Source organism: Boleophthalmus pectinirostris, unplaced genomic scaffold (genome assembly GCF_026225935.1).
Source record: "Boleophthalmus pectinirostris isolate CB_2022bp ecotype Guang Dong unplaced genomic scaffold, ASM2622593v1 HiC_scaffold_21, whole genome shotgun sequence".
NCBI classification, from domain to species: domain Eukaryota; kingdom Metazoa; phylum Chordata; class Actinopteri; order Gobiiformes; family Gobiidae; genus Boleophthalmus; species Boleophthalmus pectinirostris.
Genome location: NW_026571175.1, coordinates 20,518,285 through 20,537,389, shown reverse-complemented (window position 1 = coordinate 20,537,389; position 19,105 = coordinate 20,518,285). Strand labels below are relative to the sequence as shown.

At 37.1% G+C, this 19,105-nt stretch overlaps 1 protein-coding gene across 1 annotated transcript; it reads right to left on the bottom strand.

Annotated features, from left to right (window-relative positions):
• Nucleotides 1–7,931: 7,931 nt before the first annotated feature.
• On the bottom strand, nucleotides 7,932–8,663 carry LOC110167360 (transmembrane protein 74-like). The gene has a single exon (XM_020932696.2). It carries the CDS (start codon nucleotides 8,661–8,663, stop codon nucleotides 7,932–7,934), a length of 732 nt encoding a protein of 243 aa, XP_020788355.2.
• Nucleotides 8,664–19,105: the final 10,442 nt, after the last annotated feature.

Sequence of the window (19,105 nt, the reverse complement as noted above, 5' to 3'; positions counted from 1 at the left end):
GTCAGTTAAAACCAGGAAGTTATTGACACATGCTCAACAGATAATCAATACCTTTTAACATAAGACAATGAAGAAATATAATGACTTGTAAGAAGGGTTAATGGATTTTTACTGGTACATTTTACGCAGTATGTTCCTACCTCATTTTAAGGGAAAAAATATAATCTCGTTTTCACAGATTTGACAAGTTAATGGGCCTGTTTTACACTATTTTCTGATCTATGTTGTAATGTTGTTTCCTCATCCTAAACATACCCAGAGTTGTGTTTTGCTTCATTATGTTTAAAATAAAAACCCTGCATATTTAGGCAGCGTTCTTTCTCAAACTGAAAACACAACATTATGAATTTATTAAATGGTAATACAGAAAGTGCTCCACTGTGTTTTTAAACTCTGCGTACCTTCACTAGAAAACATGCATCCCAAATTTCAGACTACTGGTCATTGCGCAATGCTTACTGGGAAGGGTCCTCTGAAAAAGTGAGCATCACACCGCAATGTCTGATTTCCCAGTGGGACCATATTGCTTTTGTTTCTGGTTCTGATATTGTCATATTTTAGTTATGGGATTCTGACATTATAATTGTGTGGTTGTTGGATGTCCCAACAGCGGAAAGCTTCTCAAGATATGGACTTCGGAAGTTTGTGAACTCCTTAAATGCAAAAGGGAATCAGATCTGTGTGACTGCAAACCTCCGTTCAAACTGTTGTAACTAAAATATGACAATATCAGAACCAGAAACAAAAGTGTTATGGCTCAAAAGACTTAAAAAGATCGTCTTTGACAATAGACGCATCCCACTGGGAAATCAGACATGGAGGTTTGATGCTCACTTTTTCAACGGGTCCTTCCCAGTATGTGTTGCGCGATGACTGGAAGTTCAAAATTTTGGATGCATGTATAAGTTGGATAATTTCAGAACTGGAGCCAGTCTCTGTTGAACAAAAGGTAAAAGGTAAAACTATTGCTTCATGACTAATAATAAAGCGTCAAACATTTGTGAATAAAACAAACACAACTATGGTTATGGTTTTGAGGAGGTAACAACATTGTAATATGGCTTAAAGCTCACAAGAGTCAATTTTGCATAATATAGGAGCTTTAAAGATGCAATATGTAACTATAATTATGCCTGAGATTTTCCACAGTAACATTCAAGGCTCCAGAAAAGTTCCTCAGTGCACCTTTAAATGCAGGATTAACACTTGATGACATTCACTTTCACTTTATTATAACCTGCAATATCAGTTAATGCATGTTCCTGATTATAAATAAATATTTCAAGCAATTTATTGTATTTTTTTCTATTTTTTTTCTTATTAATAATGACTGAAATGATGTACCCTCTACAGCCAAAAACTGGACCGTATTTGAAAAAGACTTTATATATTTTTTGTGCCTCTAAATGATTATTATAATTATCATAATTGAGGCTAAACAGTGCCATTATTTCTCCTTTTATATCCTGTCTTTATATTTTCTCTCCTCACATCTTTCACACCTCTCTCATGGAGCCATCACTGAAGCTAATGATCCTCCAGGAGACAGTGGCAAAGCTGTGAAAATGTTACAGCATTTATAATTACCATCGCCACATTTGATAGTAGAGCCTGGATCTAAATATAGCACTGATTTAATGTTAAGATTACAATATTCAGGCCACTATAAATGTTTAGTAGCAACTATAAAAAGTTTGCTGGACCAACTTTTAGCTTCTGGCAGTTCAGATTTTATGAAACTGAATTATGCATACCACAGCAGTACAAGTTAAAGGTACACTATGTAACTTTTCTGGTGGTTCTCCAATCTCTCGGGAGATCTTGTTGAAGCATTTTAAACTTTTTACACTGGCTTGTGATTTAAAATGTTGTTTTTGTTTTACTGCTTTTAAAATCATATACACCGTCATATACATTCAGTTTTTATTTGGAATGTTAAGCACTTTGTTTTTAAATGTGCTTTATAAATAAACCTTGAACCTTTGCCTCTCCATATCTGATCTGACCTGTAATTTGGCCTGATGTAATTTGGTCTGACCTGTAATCTGGGTTAATATGAGCATTTTTCAAACATAAATGAACTGGGTTTTTAAAAATGTGAAATCATTGTGTTGCAAGCTTTCAGTCACTGCACTCTCATTTCTCTTTTGTTTCATAATTTATTCCTTTCAATAGAAAAAAGTCCCATTTACACAAGACACAACAATGGTCCATTCATTGTACTTTACAGCAGTGACAGCATGTTCATAGAGCAGCCTTCTGTAGTCTTATTACCATATTATTACCAAGGAAACATTCACCATGTGTCCTGGTACTTTACTGTCTTAAATACTGAGGTTAAGATTGTGAGGTACCATAGTGACCCATGGCATTCAGCTCCAGACAAATGAAGACAAATGAAACGATGCTCGTGTTTATAGGGGCAAATTGGGGATAGTTCCATGTTAGGAATAGGAATTTATAAACAGACAAAATGGCAAAATAAAAACATATATCATATAGAGTGGATTAATATGTACATTTACTAAAATGATGAGGTTGCAGCTGTTACAGAGAGAGGGATGACAATTTTTCAGTGTTAAGTCAATTGGAGTCAGAAGCACCCCCATGCGCACTTATTTGGACATGGCGGCTTGCAGGTTAGTGGCGTCCATGTGTATATACAGTCCATGGTTAGGTTTTTAAGTAATGTTTATAATTATAATGTAAAAGTAAAAAAAAAACTAAATTACAGATTTTTTTAAACCTATAACATGCCCAATATGTAAAATCCTCCAGCTACTATAGTCCTCACAAGCCTAGCTTAAGATCTGGAGATGTTTTCCCTGAATGCTGCTTCTGACAGGTTACTCCAGCAACACTAAAGAACTGGTTAAATGTAGAGGACAAATTTCACTATGGCGACAATAAACTGCCTTAAACATGTTTTGTGAATCATTACCATGTTCATATTGTAAATAATCATTAGTTACATTCATATATGGTATTACTGTCCTGTAAAGTAAAGTGGTATCTCTTTATTTCTAATGTAGATTTAATTACCTTTGCTTTAAGCCATGTTATTATACTTTAAAACAGGGTCTCCAACCTTTTTCCTCTGGTGAGCTATCTTTACAAAATGAAAATGCTGGAGCGCTACTACTATTAGTAGTCACAAGAAATTTAGGAAGTATAAGAGCCATGGCAAGTCTATATCTATTTATTATCACACAAGTTAGGAATCAAAATGATGCATTTAAAATGGTAAATAATCAGATTTTAGTTATTAAGCACAATACATATAATTCAGAAATCCTTTGGCGAGCTACTTGGAAGGGGGCAGAGAGCTGCTGGTAGTTCACGAGCTACAGGTCTGAGACCCCTGCTTTAAAAACATACCTGGAGTTCTGGTTTGTTTCATTCACACATTTGAGTAACCCTTTTTAGTATTATTATTAGTATGTCTATATCTCCAAAATGTGTGTTCCACCTTGTGATGCCATGTAGTGGTAGTTTTCAAGTTAACTGCTAACCTTTAGCTTTAGTTCAAGAGAGAGTGACAATTCCAGGGCTGAATGACAAATGACTCTAGTGAGGGTGTGTGGACCGTAAAAACACAGTGGAGCACTTCCTGCATTACCACATGACATCACAAGGTGGAACAGAGTGTTTTCTGTTTGAGAAAATAACTCAGCCTAAACACGCAGGGTTTGAATGAAACAAAACATCTCCAGGTTTGTTTTTGATGACTAAACTAGATTATCACTAAAATTTTAAAAACATAGCATAATATGGGGCCTTTAAACATGCCTACAGTTTGCAGTTGTATAGTGGAGGGCTGTTCACTGAAACAGCTGTTAAAAAGCTTTTTTTTTTTTTTCACTGATTTGGAGCCATCCCATGAGTGATTAACCAGACCCCTTCTTCTGGAGACTGGTCCCTGGGGTACATAATCCTCTTGGTGCATCTGTCACCAAACAAGCCCCACTGTCTGTGTTTGGAATTTAAACTTTTGCCCTCAACATAATCCAGTTTCACCCTAAATACTACCTGTGGCCATAGACTGAGAAGTGAACTAAGGGAGTGTCACGCCACCCATAGAGTTTGGCACCAGTCAAATGAAACTCAATGAGGTTAGCTGTTATAGGAGCCAGGTCTGCATTAGGAAAAGGAATTTACCTGTTTATATATATACCTATTATATTAACCTATTTTTACATCTTAAAAATACCTTGAAAACATTCATTCTTACTGTGTCACCTCTCCACAGATCTGATCTGTAATGGTGGTGGATCTCCAATCTGAAAAGTTACTCATTGCACTTTAATATGTCTCCTTTAACTCGATCCTCATATTTCGGGCTTTTGTTGTTGAAGTCCACAAAACCTCTAGTGACTTTAGCTCTGCGTTGATTTCCCATGATGCTTCCGGGCTTTCAATACACACATAACAGGAACTCCACTGGGAGAGGAGGCAGGCTTGGAGTACAATGAATAAAATTAAACAGCAATTTATTATCTTTTGACAAGTAATTAAAGAAGTCTGGATGAAAAACTACCTTCTTTTCACTGTGGCATAGATACAGCCACTGCACCTTTAAGATGCCTAATCACAAAAGCATGAACGTGAACTTGATTGGATTAGGAGCAAACTGTCAATCACTCATTTACATAAATACTCAAACTCAAATTGCAAGAATCACAAAGGAAACTGGTACAGTAAAATGCAGACCCAAAAAAATTCAGTTATTTGTGTTAAAGAGCCTATATTACATGATTTTCTGATCCATGTTATAATGTTTTCTCATGACAAACAAATCTGGAGTTGTGTTTTGTTTCATTCACACATGCTTAACACAGAAATCCTGCGTATTTACTCTGAGTTCTTATCTCAAACAGAAAACACTTGGTTCCACCTTGTGATGTCATGTGGTAATCATAGACTGTATAAAAAAGTGGACTAAGCAAGTGTGACATCACCCATAGCACTCAGCACCACTCAAATGAAAATTGCAATACTAGCAGTTATAGAAATTAATTTGGAGCCAGGCTTTATGAATAGAAAGAAATTTTTGATGGACAAAATAGTAAAAAAAAATCCCACCGGGTTAATACGAACATTTTAAGACCAAATGATGAGGCTCACAGCAGCAGTTACAGAGAAACTGGTGACAACATTCTAATGCAAGTCAATGGGAGCCAGCGTATTATTCATGTCCATTTATATAGAGAGTCTATGGTGGTAATACAGGAAGTGCTCTACTGTGTTTTTAAACTCCATACACCTTCACTAGAATCATTTGGATAATTTCAGATGTCTGGGCTCTCTAATGAACCAAAGGTAAAAGGTGCCTGTTAACTTGAAAACTGCCGCAACATAACATCACAAGGTGGAACATTTTGAGCTTTGGAGATGTAGACAAACTAATAAATCATAAAGGGTTACTCAATGTGTGAAAAAAACAACAACAAAAAAAACACAGCTCCAGGTAGGTATGTTTTTGGTGAAACAACATTATAACAGTTCACAGAAGTAAATTTTGCGTAATATAGGACCTTAAATGGTTATAGCCTACTAGGAAATACTGATTAACTGTAGTTGTTTGCAGTAAATGAGTTATGACATATGCAAAGCTATGACATATCCATAGAAACGAGCTGATGACAGATCCCTAACCAAAAAGTGATGTAGTGCATGTAATAACTTTTTAATGTCTAGTCATAGAATAGTGTGAATGAAAGAAAACACAACTCCAGGTGCGTTTGCGATGCGGAAATAACATAAGAGGTCCTTTCCTCACTTCAGACCACAACGTTATCAGAAACATGAACAGAAACATTAAAGCATATTATTTTATCATTTTTGGTCACAGAAAAGCTCTTCCTTTCAATGTGAGCTGTTTGGGAAACTACGATTCAGCAGCTCGGCCAGATGGAAAAACTGTGGATGCATTTGGATTTCACATTCTTTTGATTCTCCAGTTGGATGCGACTCCAGTCTCGAGACTAATGGACAAACTGAAAACTTGGCTTTTAAAATAAAGAGGGAGGAATTAAATTAGACTTGTCGTAAATGGGCAACAAAACAACACACTTTTTCATTGCTGATCACATTATTTAAAGAAGCATTGTGTAACTTTTCTGGTGGAGGGTCCGTCAAATGCTTTTCTCTGTGGAGATGTTGTTGCTTTGTCTGGAATGTTTCACAGTATGGCATTAACATTTGTATCTTCATGGAAACCAAACCAGACCAAGTTACATATGAGATCTGTGGAGAGGCAACCCCACTCACAGTCAGAATACCTGTTTTTCTAGGTATTTTTAAGCTATAAAACCACATGCAATTTAATAAAGGTAAGGTAGAACGGTTTAATGTCATACTGTGGAATATTCCAGGCAGAGCAATGACGTATCCATAGAAACGTGCCGGTGACAGACCCCCAACCAGTAAGTTACGTAGTGCATGTAATAAACTTTTAACGTCCTACTGAACTATTAAAGAGGGGGTATTATACTTCTATGGGGTAATTAAATGCTAATATGGAACATGTTTGGTCCCATTGTTACCTTTCATTGTTTTCAAAATGCAAAATGTGCTGATGAAACTGCTGCACATCGCATCAGGTTTGTGAAGTTGTTGTATACAGTTTCATGTTTTTGTATACTGGATAGTGGACATATAACAATGTACAGCTAACCCTAAAAAGGGTTTGAATAAGGCCTGCAAGAGATCGCTAAATTACTCAAACATGCATGGATGACATCTTAAACCATTTCAGTCATGTTTTTGTTGATGGAACAACGTTATAACATGGTAGAAAGCTTCAAAAAAGTCAATTTTGCATAACACCCTCTTTACGTTTTGAGTTTTTAAACATTACACTGCAAAAAAAACTAAATCTAGTCAAGTTAAGATGACTTGAATTAAGAAAATTTATCATAATTTGAGTAAATTTCACTTGACAAATATTTGCCAGTGGAATAAGACATTTTGTACTTAAAATATGAAAATGCATCTTGCTACATTTAAAATACAAAAAACAACAGCAAGTTTTTGCACTTAAAATAAGAAACAAAATCAAATGTTGCTTGAATTAAGAAAAACACACAGATAATTTTACTGTCAAGTTAAATCTACTCAAATAATGTAAAATGTTCTTAATTTAAGTCATTTTAACTTACCTAGATATTGTTTTTTTCCATTGTATAATGCAGTTTCTTCACCAAACCAGATTAAGATGTGTTATGTTGAATTTATGCTTAATTAGGCTACCCACATCTCCAGAACTGAAAATACATGTTTCAAAATCCACAATACAAATGTTCATTAACCCATTTAAGATTATTTCCAATTTTTTATTCATCTCTCATTCACTCTATCAGATGATGAATACTTGAGCCATGACAACACCAAACAGGAGATGCTGAATATTGTGGGACATGAGGGACGGACTCGGAAATGAAAATCAAAATCAAAATTGCAATAACATCATACAATTTTCAGTTTCAATCATAACATACAGAGAGGTGGGCGCCACATATTACAAACCTGAATGCCAGTACAAAAAAAAAAAAAAAAAAAGGAAAAAAGGAAAATGTAATGTAAAAAATAATACTCACATTCATGTAAATCTCATTTTTATAGGGCTATTTCATGTGGTATCAATGAATAAGTGGGATCTTTTCGAAATAAGCGACAATGTGGCGTTTTATGCTCAGAAATCAGGTCTGAATTTGTTGAAGTTGCTTTATATTCTTATAGATTTCAAGCTGTAAAATGTGGAATACCAAGTCGTCTAAAAGTAGATTAAAATGTCTGAATAATATAGCGCACATTACATACGGGGCCTTTAAGGAGTTTAGCGTTATACACGGGATCAAAGCTCTTCACCTCATTTTAAGAACAGCACCTCGCGCTTTAATCAGGTCTTTCTCACAGTCTGTGTCCGTGGATCAGCTAAGCGCGTCCAAATCCTCCTCTAACCGTGACTCCCGCGTGGGACTGGAGTCTGCTTTGAAACTGATGGAGCCGTACAACTTGGCCGCGTGCTTGGAATACGCGAACGCTCTCCTCCTCATCATCTCGCCTTTGTACATAGAGATCATGAGCAGAGTGGACAGAAGCACGCCCCCTAGTGTCAGCAGGCACAATCCGGCAATTACGCACCGGTCCAAATGCGCTCCAACTCGGGCTTTCTCGCGCTCCAGTCGCTCCATCTCCCTCGCGGACACGCTGTCGGGGTCCACCCTCACATCGCGAGGGATGGTGTAAGAAAGAGCCACTAAAGAGATGCCTGTCAATAAACACGTGACCGCGATAATGAAGCCGTAGTCCACAGATTTGACATCGGAGTTCAGATCGTCGTCAGATAATAGATAAAGTTCCGGTATGTCCTCTTGCGACGCGTCTTCCTCCTCAAAGTAATACTCGCTGGACGTAGTTTCACTTAATCTGCACGTCTCTGGACACGTGCCAATAAGTTCCACATCATCAGCTCCATCCTCGTATTTTTGCTGCTGCTGTTGGCACACAAAACATGTCTCTGTTTGGGGTCCCCGGTGCGCGCTGGGAGCCAAAACCGACTTCCCCACTCCTCCGCCGGGATGCGCGCACTCCGAGCCACCGCTGCTGATGCTGGTAAACTCGCCTCTCGTTTCGATTTGGTCAAAGTAAAACAGTTCCATTTGAATAAGCGAAAGGTTCTTCTTGAGTCGACTCCAACATAAGTGTGTGTAAAGAAAAAAATAAATAAAAGTGGAAATGCAGAAATTAATTCGCTTGGAATGGCAACGAGGCGTTTTCAATCTTCTTCTGCGGCACGAAGAACAGTGAAGCACGCATTAAGTATTCCCCCAGTGAAATCTGTCTGTCCCTCGGAGTCGCTTTTCACTTTACCCCAAAAGATTTTTTATCCGGCTTCAATACGCGGTGATAAAGACGCGGTTTTCAAAGTGAACGGAGGCGCACCACCGCACTTCCCGTCTGCGATCGCTCCTCTGGCGTCTCCCCGCCCCAACAGCCTCTGCTCCCGGTCAATTAGGAGGGAAAGGTCCGCTAGACCCCGCCCATGGACCGGGCTGGACTCACTCGTTATGCGCCGTGACAAGTTCTGGTCCTCCTCAGCACCAGCTAATCAGAAAGAGTGGGAGGAGAGGGAGAGAGAGAGAGAGAGAGAGAGAGAGAGAGAGAGAGAGAGAGAGAGAGAGAGAGAGAGAGAGAGCAGTAGCGAAAGGGGGAGAGAGGAAGTGGAAAAGGGAGCGAGGGGGCAGAGAAAGAGAGAGGAAAAAAAGCAGTAGATGGGGGGTGGACGTAAAGCGAGAAGAGGGAGAGGGAAAGAGAGATAGTGAGAAAGTAAAAGAGAGGGAGTGAAAGTAGGAGAGAGGGAGAGCAGGACAAAGAGGAAGAGAGAGACAGAGCGGAAACAAGTGTGATCACAGACTATGCCTTATTAAATGAACAACACATAAGATGACTATAATGACTTGAGTACAGACTTTGAAATGTATGAACGAGAACAAACAGGCCTACTGAGTTGCTGATACTGCGAGTGGTGCAAATAATACATGACTACGCATAGTTAGGCCTGTCCATTTGGCAAACAGTTTTAAGGCAAATACTGTGTGTGCTTCAGCAGAGACATACAGAACTGCACACAAGGTCATTTCAGCAGATTAGAGATAATCATAGACTGTATTTATAAGTAGGTAACTCAAGTGAACATGACGGCGTTTCTGGCTCCATCAAGCTCCAATTGACTTTACATTGAAAAATTGTCAACTCTCTCTGTCATTTTGGTCTTAAAATGTTCCTATTAACCCGCCCTGCATGATCCTGGTGTTCCAATATTTTGTCTGTTAATAAATTCCTCGGTGCTAAATAACTCGGCTCTAAATTTGCTCCTATGGTCTATGGTCTATCCTGTATGAACTCATTTCATGCTACATGGAGAATCGTAACAGGAAATGGCAGAAGTATTATAGTTTACCATATAGTCACTGTTTAATTGATATAAAAAAAACACTGAACCTGATGGATTTACCAACATGTTATTTATCTTCTATTGATTACTAAACTCTGATTTTACAGAGGTCAAATAAATCTCTTTAGACTTACGATTCACAAGATTTAACTATTGCCTTGGGGCTGTTTTTGTCAATATCATTTACGGGCATGCACAATAAATAAAGACTAAAGCATTCCATGTTACAACTTCAAATGCTCTTTCCTTATCTATAAATGTCCCGTACTTTTCAAGGTGCACAATTAACTTTTCTGTTAGAATTTCCACCAGCTATTAGTCTCCATGACAATGTTACTGCTTTATCAGTAATGTTCTAGTCTGGCATTAAAAGTATCTATCTCCATGAAGACAAGCAGGTGATGCCATCAGGCTTAGTTACAGATCTGCCAAGAGGACTTCGCTCACAGATGGAGTGCATGTTTTTCAATGTATTTCAGAGTAATAAAAACACCAGCAATTTAAAAGCTAAAGCATACCAGAAAAATTATATAGTGCACCTTTATTTATTATAGAAAATTTTCTCTTGTGAGCTTTAAGCCATGTTGAATGTTTTAACAAAAACATACCTGGAGTTGTGTTTAGTGTCATTCACACATGTTTGAGTAATCCTTTTATCCCCAAATCTCAAAATGCTCTTTTCCTTATGGTGATTTCATGAAGCGGTAGTTTACAAGTTAACAGCTCCTTTTACCTTTTATTTAAAACAGATTGGCAATTCAAGGTCTGAAATCATCCCAGTGATTCTAGTGAAGGTTTATGGAGTTTAAAAACACAGTGGAGCACTTTCTGTATTACTACATGACATCACAAGGTGGAACAATGTTTCCTATTTTGGAGAAGAGCTCATCCTAAATATGCAAGATTTGTGTGTTAAACATGAACGAAACAAAACACAACTGCAGGTTCAGTATGTTTGTGATGAGAAAACAACATTGTAACATAGATCAGAAAATACAGTCTCTTTAGATCAGTTGGCTATTGTCCAAACAGTCCCATGTTCCTTTAATAATTTGAAAATGTCTGCAGCTCCAAACACCATTATATTTTATGGCTTCTAATGTAATCAAAAGGGGGATTAGCTTGTAACATTGTTGGGCATGCATACATTTTTAATCAGGGTGAAATATACCGGCTGTCAATGGGCCTGGAGTTGTGGTTCTGGAGGGACTTGGATATCTGTAAACATCATTATTCATGTAGCACTGCTCCTTTGGGACACTGGTTAACAGCATTGTCTGAGCCATATAGGAGTTCAAACAGGATTACAGTGCACAAAGTAAAGTACTTCTCTATTGCTAATATACGAGCTGTTTGCAAATAGTTGTGTGAAAAATGGGAATAGTTTGACAAAGGAGATTTAAAATGCACCACTGATGAAGAATGGTAGAGCTATTTCTGGGTTTAAAATAACAGCAGCAGCACCCCCCCCCCCCCCCCCCCAACAAAGGAAGGAAATAAGAAGCACATTAAGGTTGTTGACACCATCTCAATGAGCAATTTTGTCGAACGACTTGTGTGTATACTGAGAAATGGAGGCCTAGTACGCAGTGGTGGAAAATAACAAAGTAAAAGTAGTAAAGAACTGTACTCAAAGGTGCATTCTGTAACTTTTCTATTGGAGGGTCCACCACTCCATGTTGTTGTTGTTTTTTCTTTCATAAAATGTTCTACAGTATGGCATTTAGTTTAATTATCTCCATGGAGACAAGTAGCTCACGTTACCAGACCAAATTACAGCTCAGATCTGTGGAGAAGTGGGCCCGCTTGCTGTAATTCTGGGAAATAAAAGCACCTGTAATTGGATAAATACAAGATATATTTGTTTAATGCCATACTGTGGAACATCCCAAGCATCACTATGGAGATAAGTAGATGTAGGTCCCACAGTAGAACAGAGAATTGTCTATTTAGGAGAAAAACTATGCAGGGTTTGTGTTTTAAACATGTGAATGAGACAAAACACAACTATAGGCGTGTTTGTGATGAGGACAAAAATATAAAATCAGAAAGTAGTATAATATGGGCCCTATAATGCTCTACTGTGGCACATTCTAGGCCAAGGAATTATAACATATCATGGAGACAAATAGCTGAACTGTCCTTCACCAGAAATATTACAGAGAGAACAAAACATCTTGATTCTCTGTATGAAAAGTGAGTTAAAAAGATGTGTTATCAATTGAAAATAGTTTTACAGCTTTAAATGTACGGCTCTTTATATCAGACTAACAGCAAGCAACATGAATTTAAATCACAACACGCACTTGACTTCACCCCAAACAGAGCCCACAGAGGATTCAGACAAAACAAAAATGGAAACAGCACATATCATAAGCTACAAATATCATTCGTGGTCTGCATGTGGTACATAAACAAGATGTAAAATGTGTTATACTGCATTCAAATCAGGGGGTCTCATCACATTGTAAAAAACAATATCTAGATAAGAACATTTTACTTTATCTGAGTGGATTCAACTTGACAATTAAAAATATCAACCAGTGGAATAAGTGTGTTTTTTTCTTAATTCTACCAACATAGATTTAGTTTCTTATTTAAAGTGTAAAGTTTTTGTTTTTTAAGTGTAGCGAGATGCATTTTCATATTTTAAGTACAAAAAGTAGATAATTTTACTTGTCAAGTGAAATGTATTCAAATCATAATAAAACTTTCTTTACACAAGTCATCTTATTTTGGCTAGATTTTCATTTTTGCAGTGCATCTCTATAGTCTAAACCACTGAAAGAAGACAGCAAATCTTTATTCCACCATCTTGTTTTTCTATACACACTGCTATATACTGTATATATATATGCACAAAAAATATTACTGTAATTACTTGCTCCAGTACAAATTTATTATTAGTGTCAAAATGATGAAGAAGTTCAGTCAATAGTGGATATCTGATTGTGTGTGTGTGTGTGTGTTTTTGTTTTTTTTCAGAATTATTATTGAGGGACACATATTTAAGTTCTTTAAAGGGCCCATATTACACTAGTTTCTGATCAATGTTATATCTGTGTTCTTCCCTCAAACTGAAAACACTGTCATGCTCCTCCTCCTGCTTTTTTAAACATACAACTTGTCTAGAATAATTTTGATAATTTCATCCCAGGAATCACCAATCTACAAAACAAAAAGTTAAAGGTAGCTATTACTTTGAAAACTACCGCTTCATGAAATTACAAGGTGGAACAGAGCATTCTGAGCTTTGGAGACATAGACAGACTAATAATAAAAGATTACTCAGACATGTGTGATTGAAACAAAAGACAACTCCAGGTCTGTTTTTGAGGAGGTAACAACTTAAAGTTACTCAAGAAGCAATTTGGCATGATATAGGACATTCAACTTCAGCAAAAACATAGCAGGATCCTCCAGTTATCTTTGCCCTCCCAGCGTTGCCATGGAAATTTGCCCTCCATGCATGATGCTGTATGAAAAGGTGTGTGTGGTGTCCTTGACTTGTAAAGAGGCCGAGACTCTGGATGTCTGATGCAGGAGAAGTTTAAAAAACATGAATATACAACACAAAACTGACCATTCCAGTGTGGCTATGTACTGTAGAATCAATTATAAACACACAGATCAGGTCAAAGGTCAAAGGTTCGGCCATAATTATGTTTTCCCGAAGGTCAAATTATTATTCGTGTTGCAGACGGACAGACAAACACAATCACTGATGCACAGTATAGTATGTATATATTCAGTCAAAGTCTATTTTTTATTTACCTTATTTTTAATGCATACCTTTATTTCTATTTTATTATGTTTACTATTATTATTCATTGTTTTATGTGGTACCATAACAGCAAAGCAGGTTCCTAGTTTCTGAATTCTGTTCACTAAAAATGGCAACAAAACGTATTTTAAATGAACTCTTATGAGCAAATTTATGTAAAATTTTGGCTACTGTAATCATTTCAACCCCCACCCGACTAGCTCAGATTTGACAGAAAAAATTCTAGGAGGTTCACACACTTTCCAGCGGGAAAACTCCCAAATTTTAACTCCGAACTCCTTAGTTTTGTCATTAAAAATATTTTGTCAACTCTCCCCGGACCTGTTTTTAGCAGAGTTGTCCAAGGAGCCACTTTCAGATTGCTGTATCTAAAAAAAAAAAGGTAGATCCTTCAAATTTTCAAGGCTGGAAAGTGTGCAAACCTCCTAGAATTTTTTCAGTGAAATCTGAGATGACCCTTATCATTGTTTAATTTATTTACTTATAGGTATTTTATTACTTAAAAATGCATAGCTGTCATTGTCTCTATGGAGATGTTTAACACAATACTGCAGAATATTCCAATCAAAACAACAACATCCATGACAACAAGAAGGTTTTAAACACAGACACAAAGTTACACATTGCAGCTTTAATTGTTTGTTCTCTTACCAGTCCAAGGACTTATTCAAAGTGCAGATTTGTATTTCATTATTTATTTTCGCCAGAGAAAAGTGACACGCCTCCGGGCTGCTGTTAAATTCTAGACAAACAAAGGGGAAAAAAACAAAACAATAAACCAGGACTGCAACATCTGTCGTCATTACAACCAACATTATACAAGAGTGAACACGTTTTAACATCGCAGCTTTGAGGGGGCATCACAAAATAACTACATATGTTAAAAAAACTGACAAAAAAGAGCAGTTAACAGCAGATTTTGTCCTAAGATTTTGCAGTTGCTATAAAAATCCACGTTTTATCATCATCGTTTTATGTTTGTCCAGATGTGGGCGGACATTTTACTCCTGGGATGTTATTACTTGGACCAAGAAGAATGTGTTACAGTTAAAAAATGATATAAAAGTACATCAAGATACTGTGCATATTCTGGGGTCAAGAAGGGTAACTTAAAGGTGCATGTAATGTAACTTTTTAGTTGGGGATCATCTTCGTGTTTCTATGGATTTGTCATTGCTCTGCGTGAAATGTTCCACAGTATGTACTTAATATTATGTCACAAATCTTCTCTGCTAAAATTGGCCTTTCCTGCTCTGTTTGATGTTATACTTGAACCCTCTATGCCAAAGTATCATAAAAATTTCATTGCATTTGTTACCTTCATTGCCCGACGCTTTATTCTTCTTAAATGAAAGTCTCCTGCTCCATCCACAGTCCATGCCTGGATTAGAGACATTCTATATTTTGTGGACATGGAAAAAGTAATATGTACTCTTGGGGGGTCATTGAAGGCTTTCAGTTTGTTGAGTCTGTTTTTTTCTCTCTGTTCCAGAATGATGTTTTTCACTCTTGTCTTTGATTGATTCCGATCTCTCTCTCTCTTTTCAGTCTGGTACATGTTTATTGAGTAGGTGACCTGATATATATATGTGTATATATATATATATATATATATATATATATATATATATATATATATATATATATATATATATATATATATATATATATATTTTTTTTTTTTTTTTTTTTTCTTTATTTTTATTGATTTCTTTTTTCTTTTTTTCTTTTTTAAATTTATTTTAATTATTATTATTTATTTATTTATTTATTTTTGCATGTGTGTGTGTGTGTTGCTTTGTCTTTATTTAAATATTTTATCCTGACAATGCTGATATTTGGAAATTGTTGTTCACAGTATGACATTAAACAGCTCTGCCTTACATTTATTCAATTACAGATGGTTTTATTACTCAAAAATAAAGAATCTGAACAGATCTGACCTGTAACTTGATCTGTTTTGGTCTCCATGAAGATAGAAAAGTTTAATGCCATACTGTGAAACATTTCTGACAAAGCAATAACATCTCCATGGAGAAACACATTTGACAGACCCTTCACAATGCACCTTTAAGGCAGTTCAAATGAGTCACATTTTGAAAACAACATGGCCATGCACAACCTTCAAAACAAATGAATTCAGAGCATTTTTGTAGTTTTTAATTTCAGTAGAGAAAGTTCAGTTTCAGTTCAGCAGGTGTTTACTGGCATCGGAAACCATCTTACTTAATGAGGCTAATCTCAGAGAAAACATTAAGGATCAGTAATGGAATTGGATTTTGGTTTTAAAGGGCTATTATGTGGCATGTTTGTTTGTTTATAGTGAAAAGCAGCACAGCGCTACTTTTGGTGGAGGAGCTGCTTGTCGCCATGGAGACGATATTGCCTTGCCTGCTACAAGCTGGTCAGATCTGTGGAGAGGTGACAAATCCCTCACAATAAGAATGCATGTTCTTTAAAGATGCACTGTGTAACTTTTCTGGTGGAGAGCCTGTTATCTCCTCGTCTCCATGGATATGTTGTCGTTTTGTCCAGAATGCTCCACAATATTGCATTAAACATATCTCCATGTAGACAAAAGTAACACCACCAAGCCAAGTTACAGGTCAGATCTGTGGAGAGGTGACATCCCTCACAATAGGAATGCATGCTCTTTAAAAATGCGCTATGTAACTTCTGGTGGAGGGTCCATTATCTCCTCGTCTCTGTGGATATGTTGTTGTTTTGTCCAGAATGCTCCACAGTATTGCATTAAACATCTCCACAGAGACAAAAACTGACACCACCAAAAGTTACATGTCAGATCTGTGGAGAGAAGACTGTAGTGTGACTACATCTGGCCCCACGCTGGCACCAAAATATGTAGGAGAAATCTACATGGGCTCACAGCGTGATACCGTGATGTAGGGGGTAATTGATGTTACAGATTGGAATTTAGGAGTTCTAAGTTAAAGCAGTACTAACGTGACCTTTGTGAGTGTTTGGCTCTGACTAGAAGTAAATTTGGGGCACCACTCAACAAATGTTGAGAAATATTACCAATCCAATTTAATCAATTACCTATGTTAATTCATTAATTAATAATTAATTAAACAATTGATCTGAAGGTTTGTAAATTCTTGACCATATCAGTGACTTGCATATTTTGAATGACATCACTGGAAATAACATCACTATTCACCAAAGCAAACTGTGGTTTATGGATATTTATTGACCAAGTTAAACAGACAGTATTTAAATATCAAATATGCAAATGAGTGTAGGTCACTCTAAACTGGTGTCTAGAGATTTGAGATTACGCACAACTTTAAGAGTTATATAAAGTTCTGTGCTGAGTCTAGATTGATAACACAAGCCATTCTGTAACAGTGCGCATACAACCCGGGGAGCGTGGAGATGTCCAGTCACGATGTGGTCCTGTTCGGTCCAATGAGGGTCTGAATTTCTCAGGACGTCGGTTCTGAAGAATCAAACGCGATGAAATGGACGAAGGCCACGTGATCTGATGAATCTTCCAGGCTCAGTCGGCGTCAGGCTGAGGGACACTGTCCTCTGTTCCAGAGGATTGGAGGATACGTTTCTGTGTCTGTGAGGTCTAACAGCGCGGGTCACAGATTAGGGCTAATCATCAAAAAGACTATGTCTGCAAAAATGCGAATGTTTAAATTTGGAAAAAATATGAAAGCTTCGTTTCCAAATCAGTTCAGCTACAGGTATTCAAATAAAAAAAAAATACATCAAGCGACTGGCACAGCTTGAACAGAGGGAGAACTCAGGCGTTGTCCCTCCTGTTTGGCTCTACTACATCTTTTTCATTCTGAGCTGAACTGCTTCAGCGATCTTCTGCTGAACAGAGGTCTGAACCAACTGGTCAGAACTAGGCGATCCGCGAAACTGGCAAAACTCTGGGCAGAGGTCTGTCTTTCTTGTCTTAAATCTTAAGATAAGCGGGAAAAACTGACCAATGGTGGCTCTGCGTGTGGAATGTGAGTTAGTTGAGTGGGGGTTTTATGACATAGTTAACATATCACACACTATGAACATTAACAGTTTTACACAAAGAAAGTATTCACATGACATTTACAAAATCAGTATTAAAACGCACTGGCCATAGTTCATTGAATGAATTGAATTTCATTCCTTTCTTTCTCTGGAGAAAGTCTATTGGCTTGAGATTCAGAAATTGTTCCATCAGAAATCCCATAGTGTCTTTAATTTGTCGATTATAGTCAGTGAACAAGCTTCAGTCAATTGAATTATCAATAGGTGAAGCTTTGTAGAAAAGTTAGTTTGTAAAAAGATCTTTAATCCTTTAGGGGTCTTTGTGCGTCATGCAGGGAGTGCATGAGGTCGGTAAATCTTGCTTGGGTGACAGGTCCGAGATAGGGAGGTTCAAGCAAGTGGGGGAGGGGTATAGAGTCATCAAAGTTAACCCCCGTCAGAGGCTGTTGTCCAAACTTTGTGCAAGTCTATTCCCTAAGATATCATGGCAACAGTCATGATTTCACATCTTCCATAGGTCAAAGGTCAGTCCTCTTACAAGACCCTGCTCATTTTTTTTTTTTAACAATAAAAATACCTGTAATTGCTAAATGCTGCTGTGGGACATTTCAAGCAAAGCAATAACATCTCCATGGAAAAAAATCATATGTTTAGATCCTCCACCAGAAAAGTTACACAATGCACCTTTTGGCAAAATAAATATGTTTAATGGCATATGGTGGAACATTCCAGGAAAAGCAGTCACAACTCGATTTAAACAAGCAGGTAAAGTTACATAGTGCAGCTTTGACTGAACCACAATGATAAACGACAATTAAATATCTGAAAATTGGTGAAAAATCTTGTGAATCCATTTCAAATGACAGTCTATATTTTGGCGCATACACAACCCAAGTGTTTGTAAGTCTGTGGAAAGTTTGAAGAAAACTTTTCACTTTTAGCAGCTAACAGTTGGTCTCTATAGCAACAGCTGACATTGCCTGTTGCCTAGGAAACATGGTAAAAGTTTTTAAGTGTTTAGAGAAATAAACTTTTGCCCTATGGCTAAAAATATAATCCTAACTGCACACTTATCATGAGAACAGTCTATTCTCTGCACGCCACTCAGGCAATCAAATCAGGGGCCTTGTTCACATGGACCAAAATCTGATCCCAATCTGATCTCTGGACTTTTTACATTAGCTACTTAAATGTGCATTATGTAACTTTTCTGGGGAGGGTCTGTCACCTGCTTGTTTCTATGGAGATGTCATTGCTCTGCTTTGATAGATCCACAGTATGGCATTAAACAGCTATACCCTACACTTAGTTGATTACAGGTGGTTTTATAACTCAGAAATTACTAGAAAAACAAGTATTCT

Bases quoted from the DNA above. Each gene is read 5' to 3' on its own strand.
- LOC110167360 (XM_020932696.2), bottom strand. From the start codon at position 8,663: ATGGAACTGTTTTACTTTGACCAAATCGAAACGAGAGGCGAGTTTACC.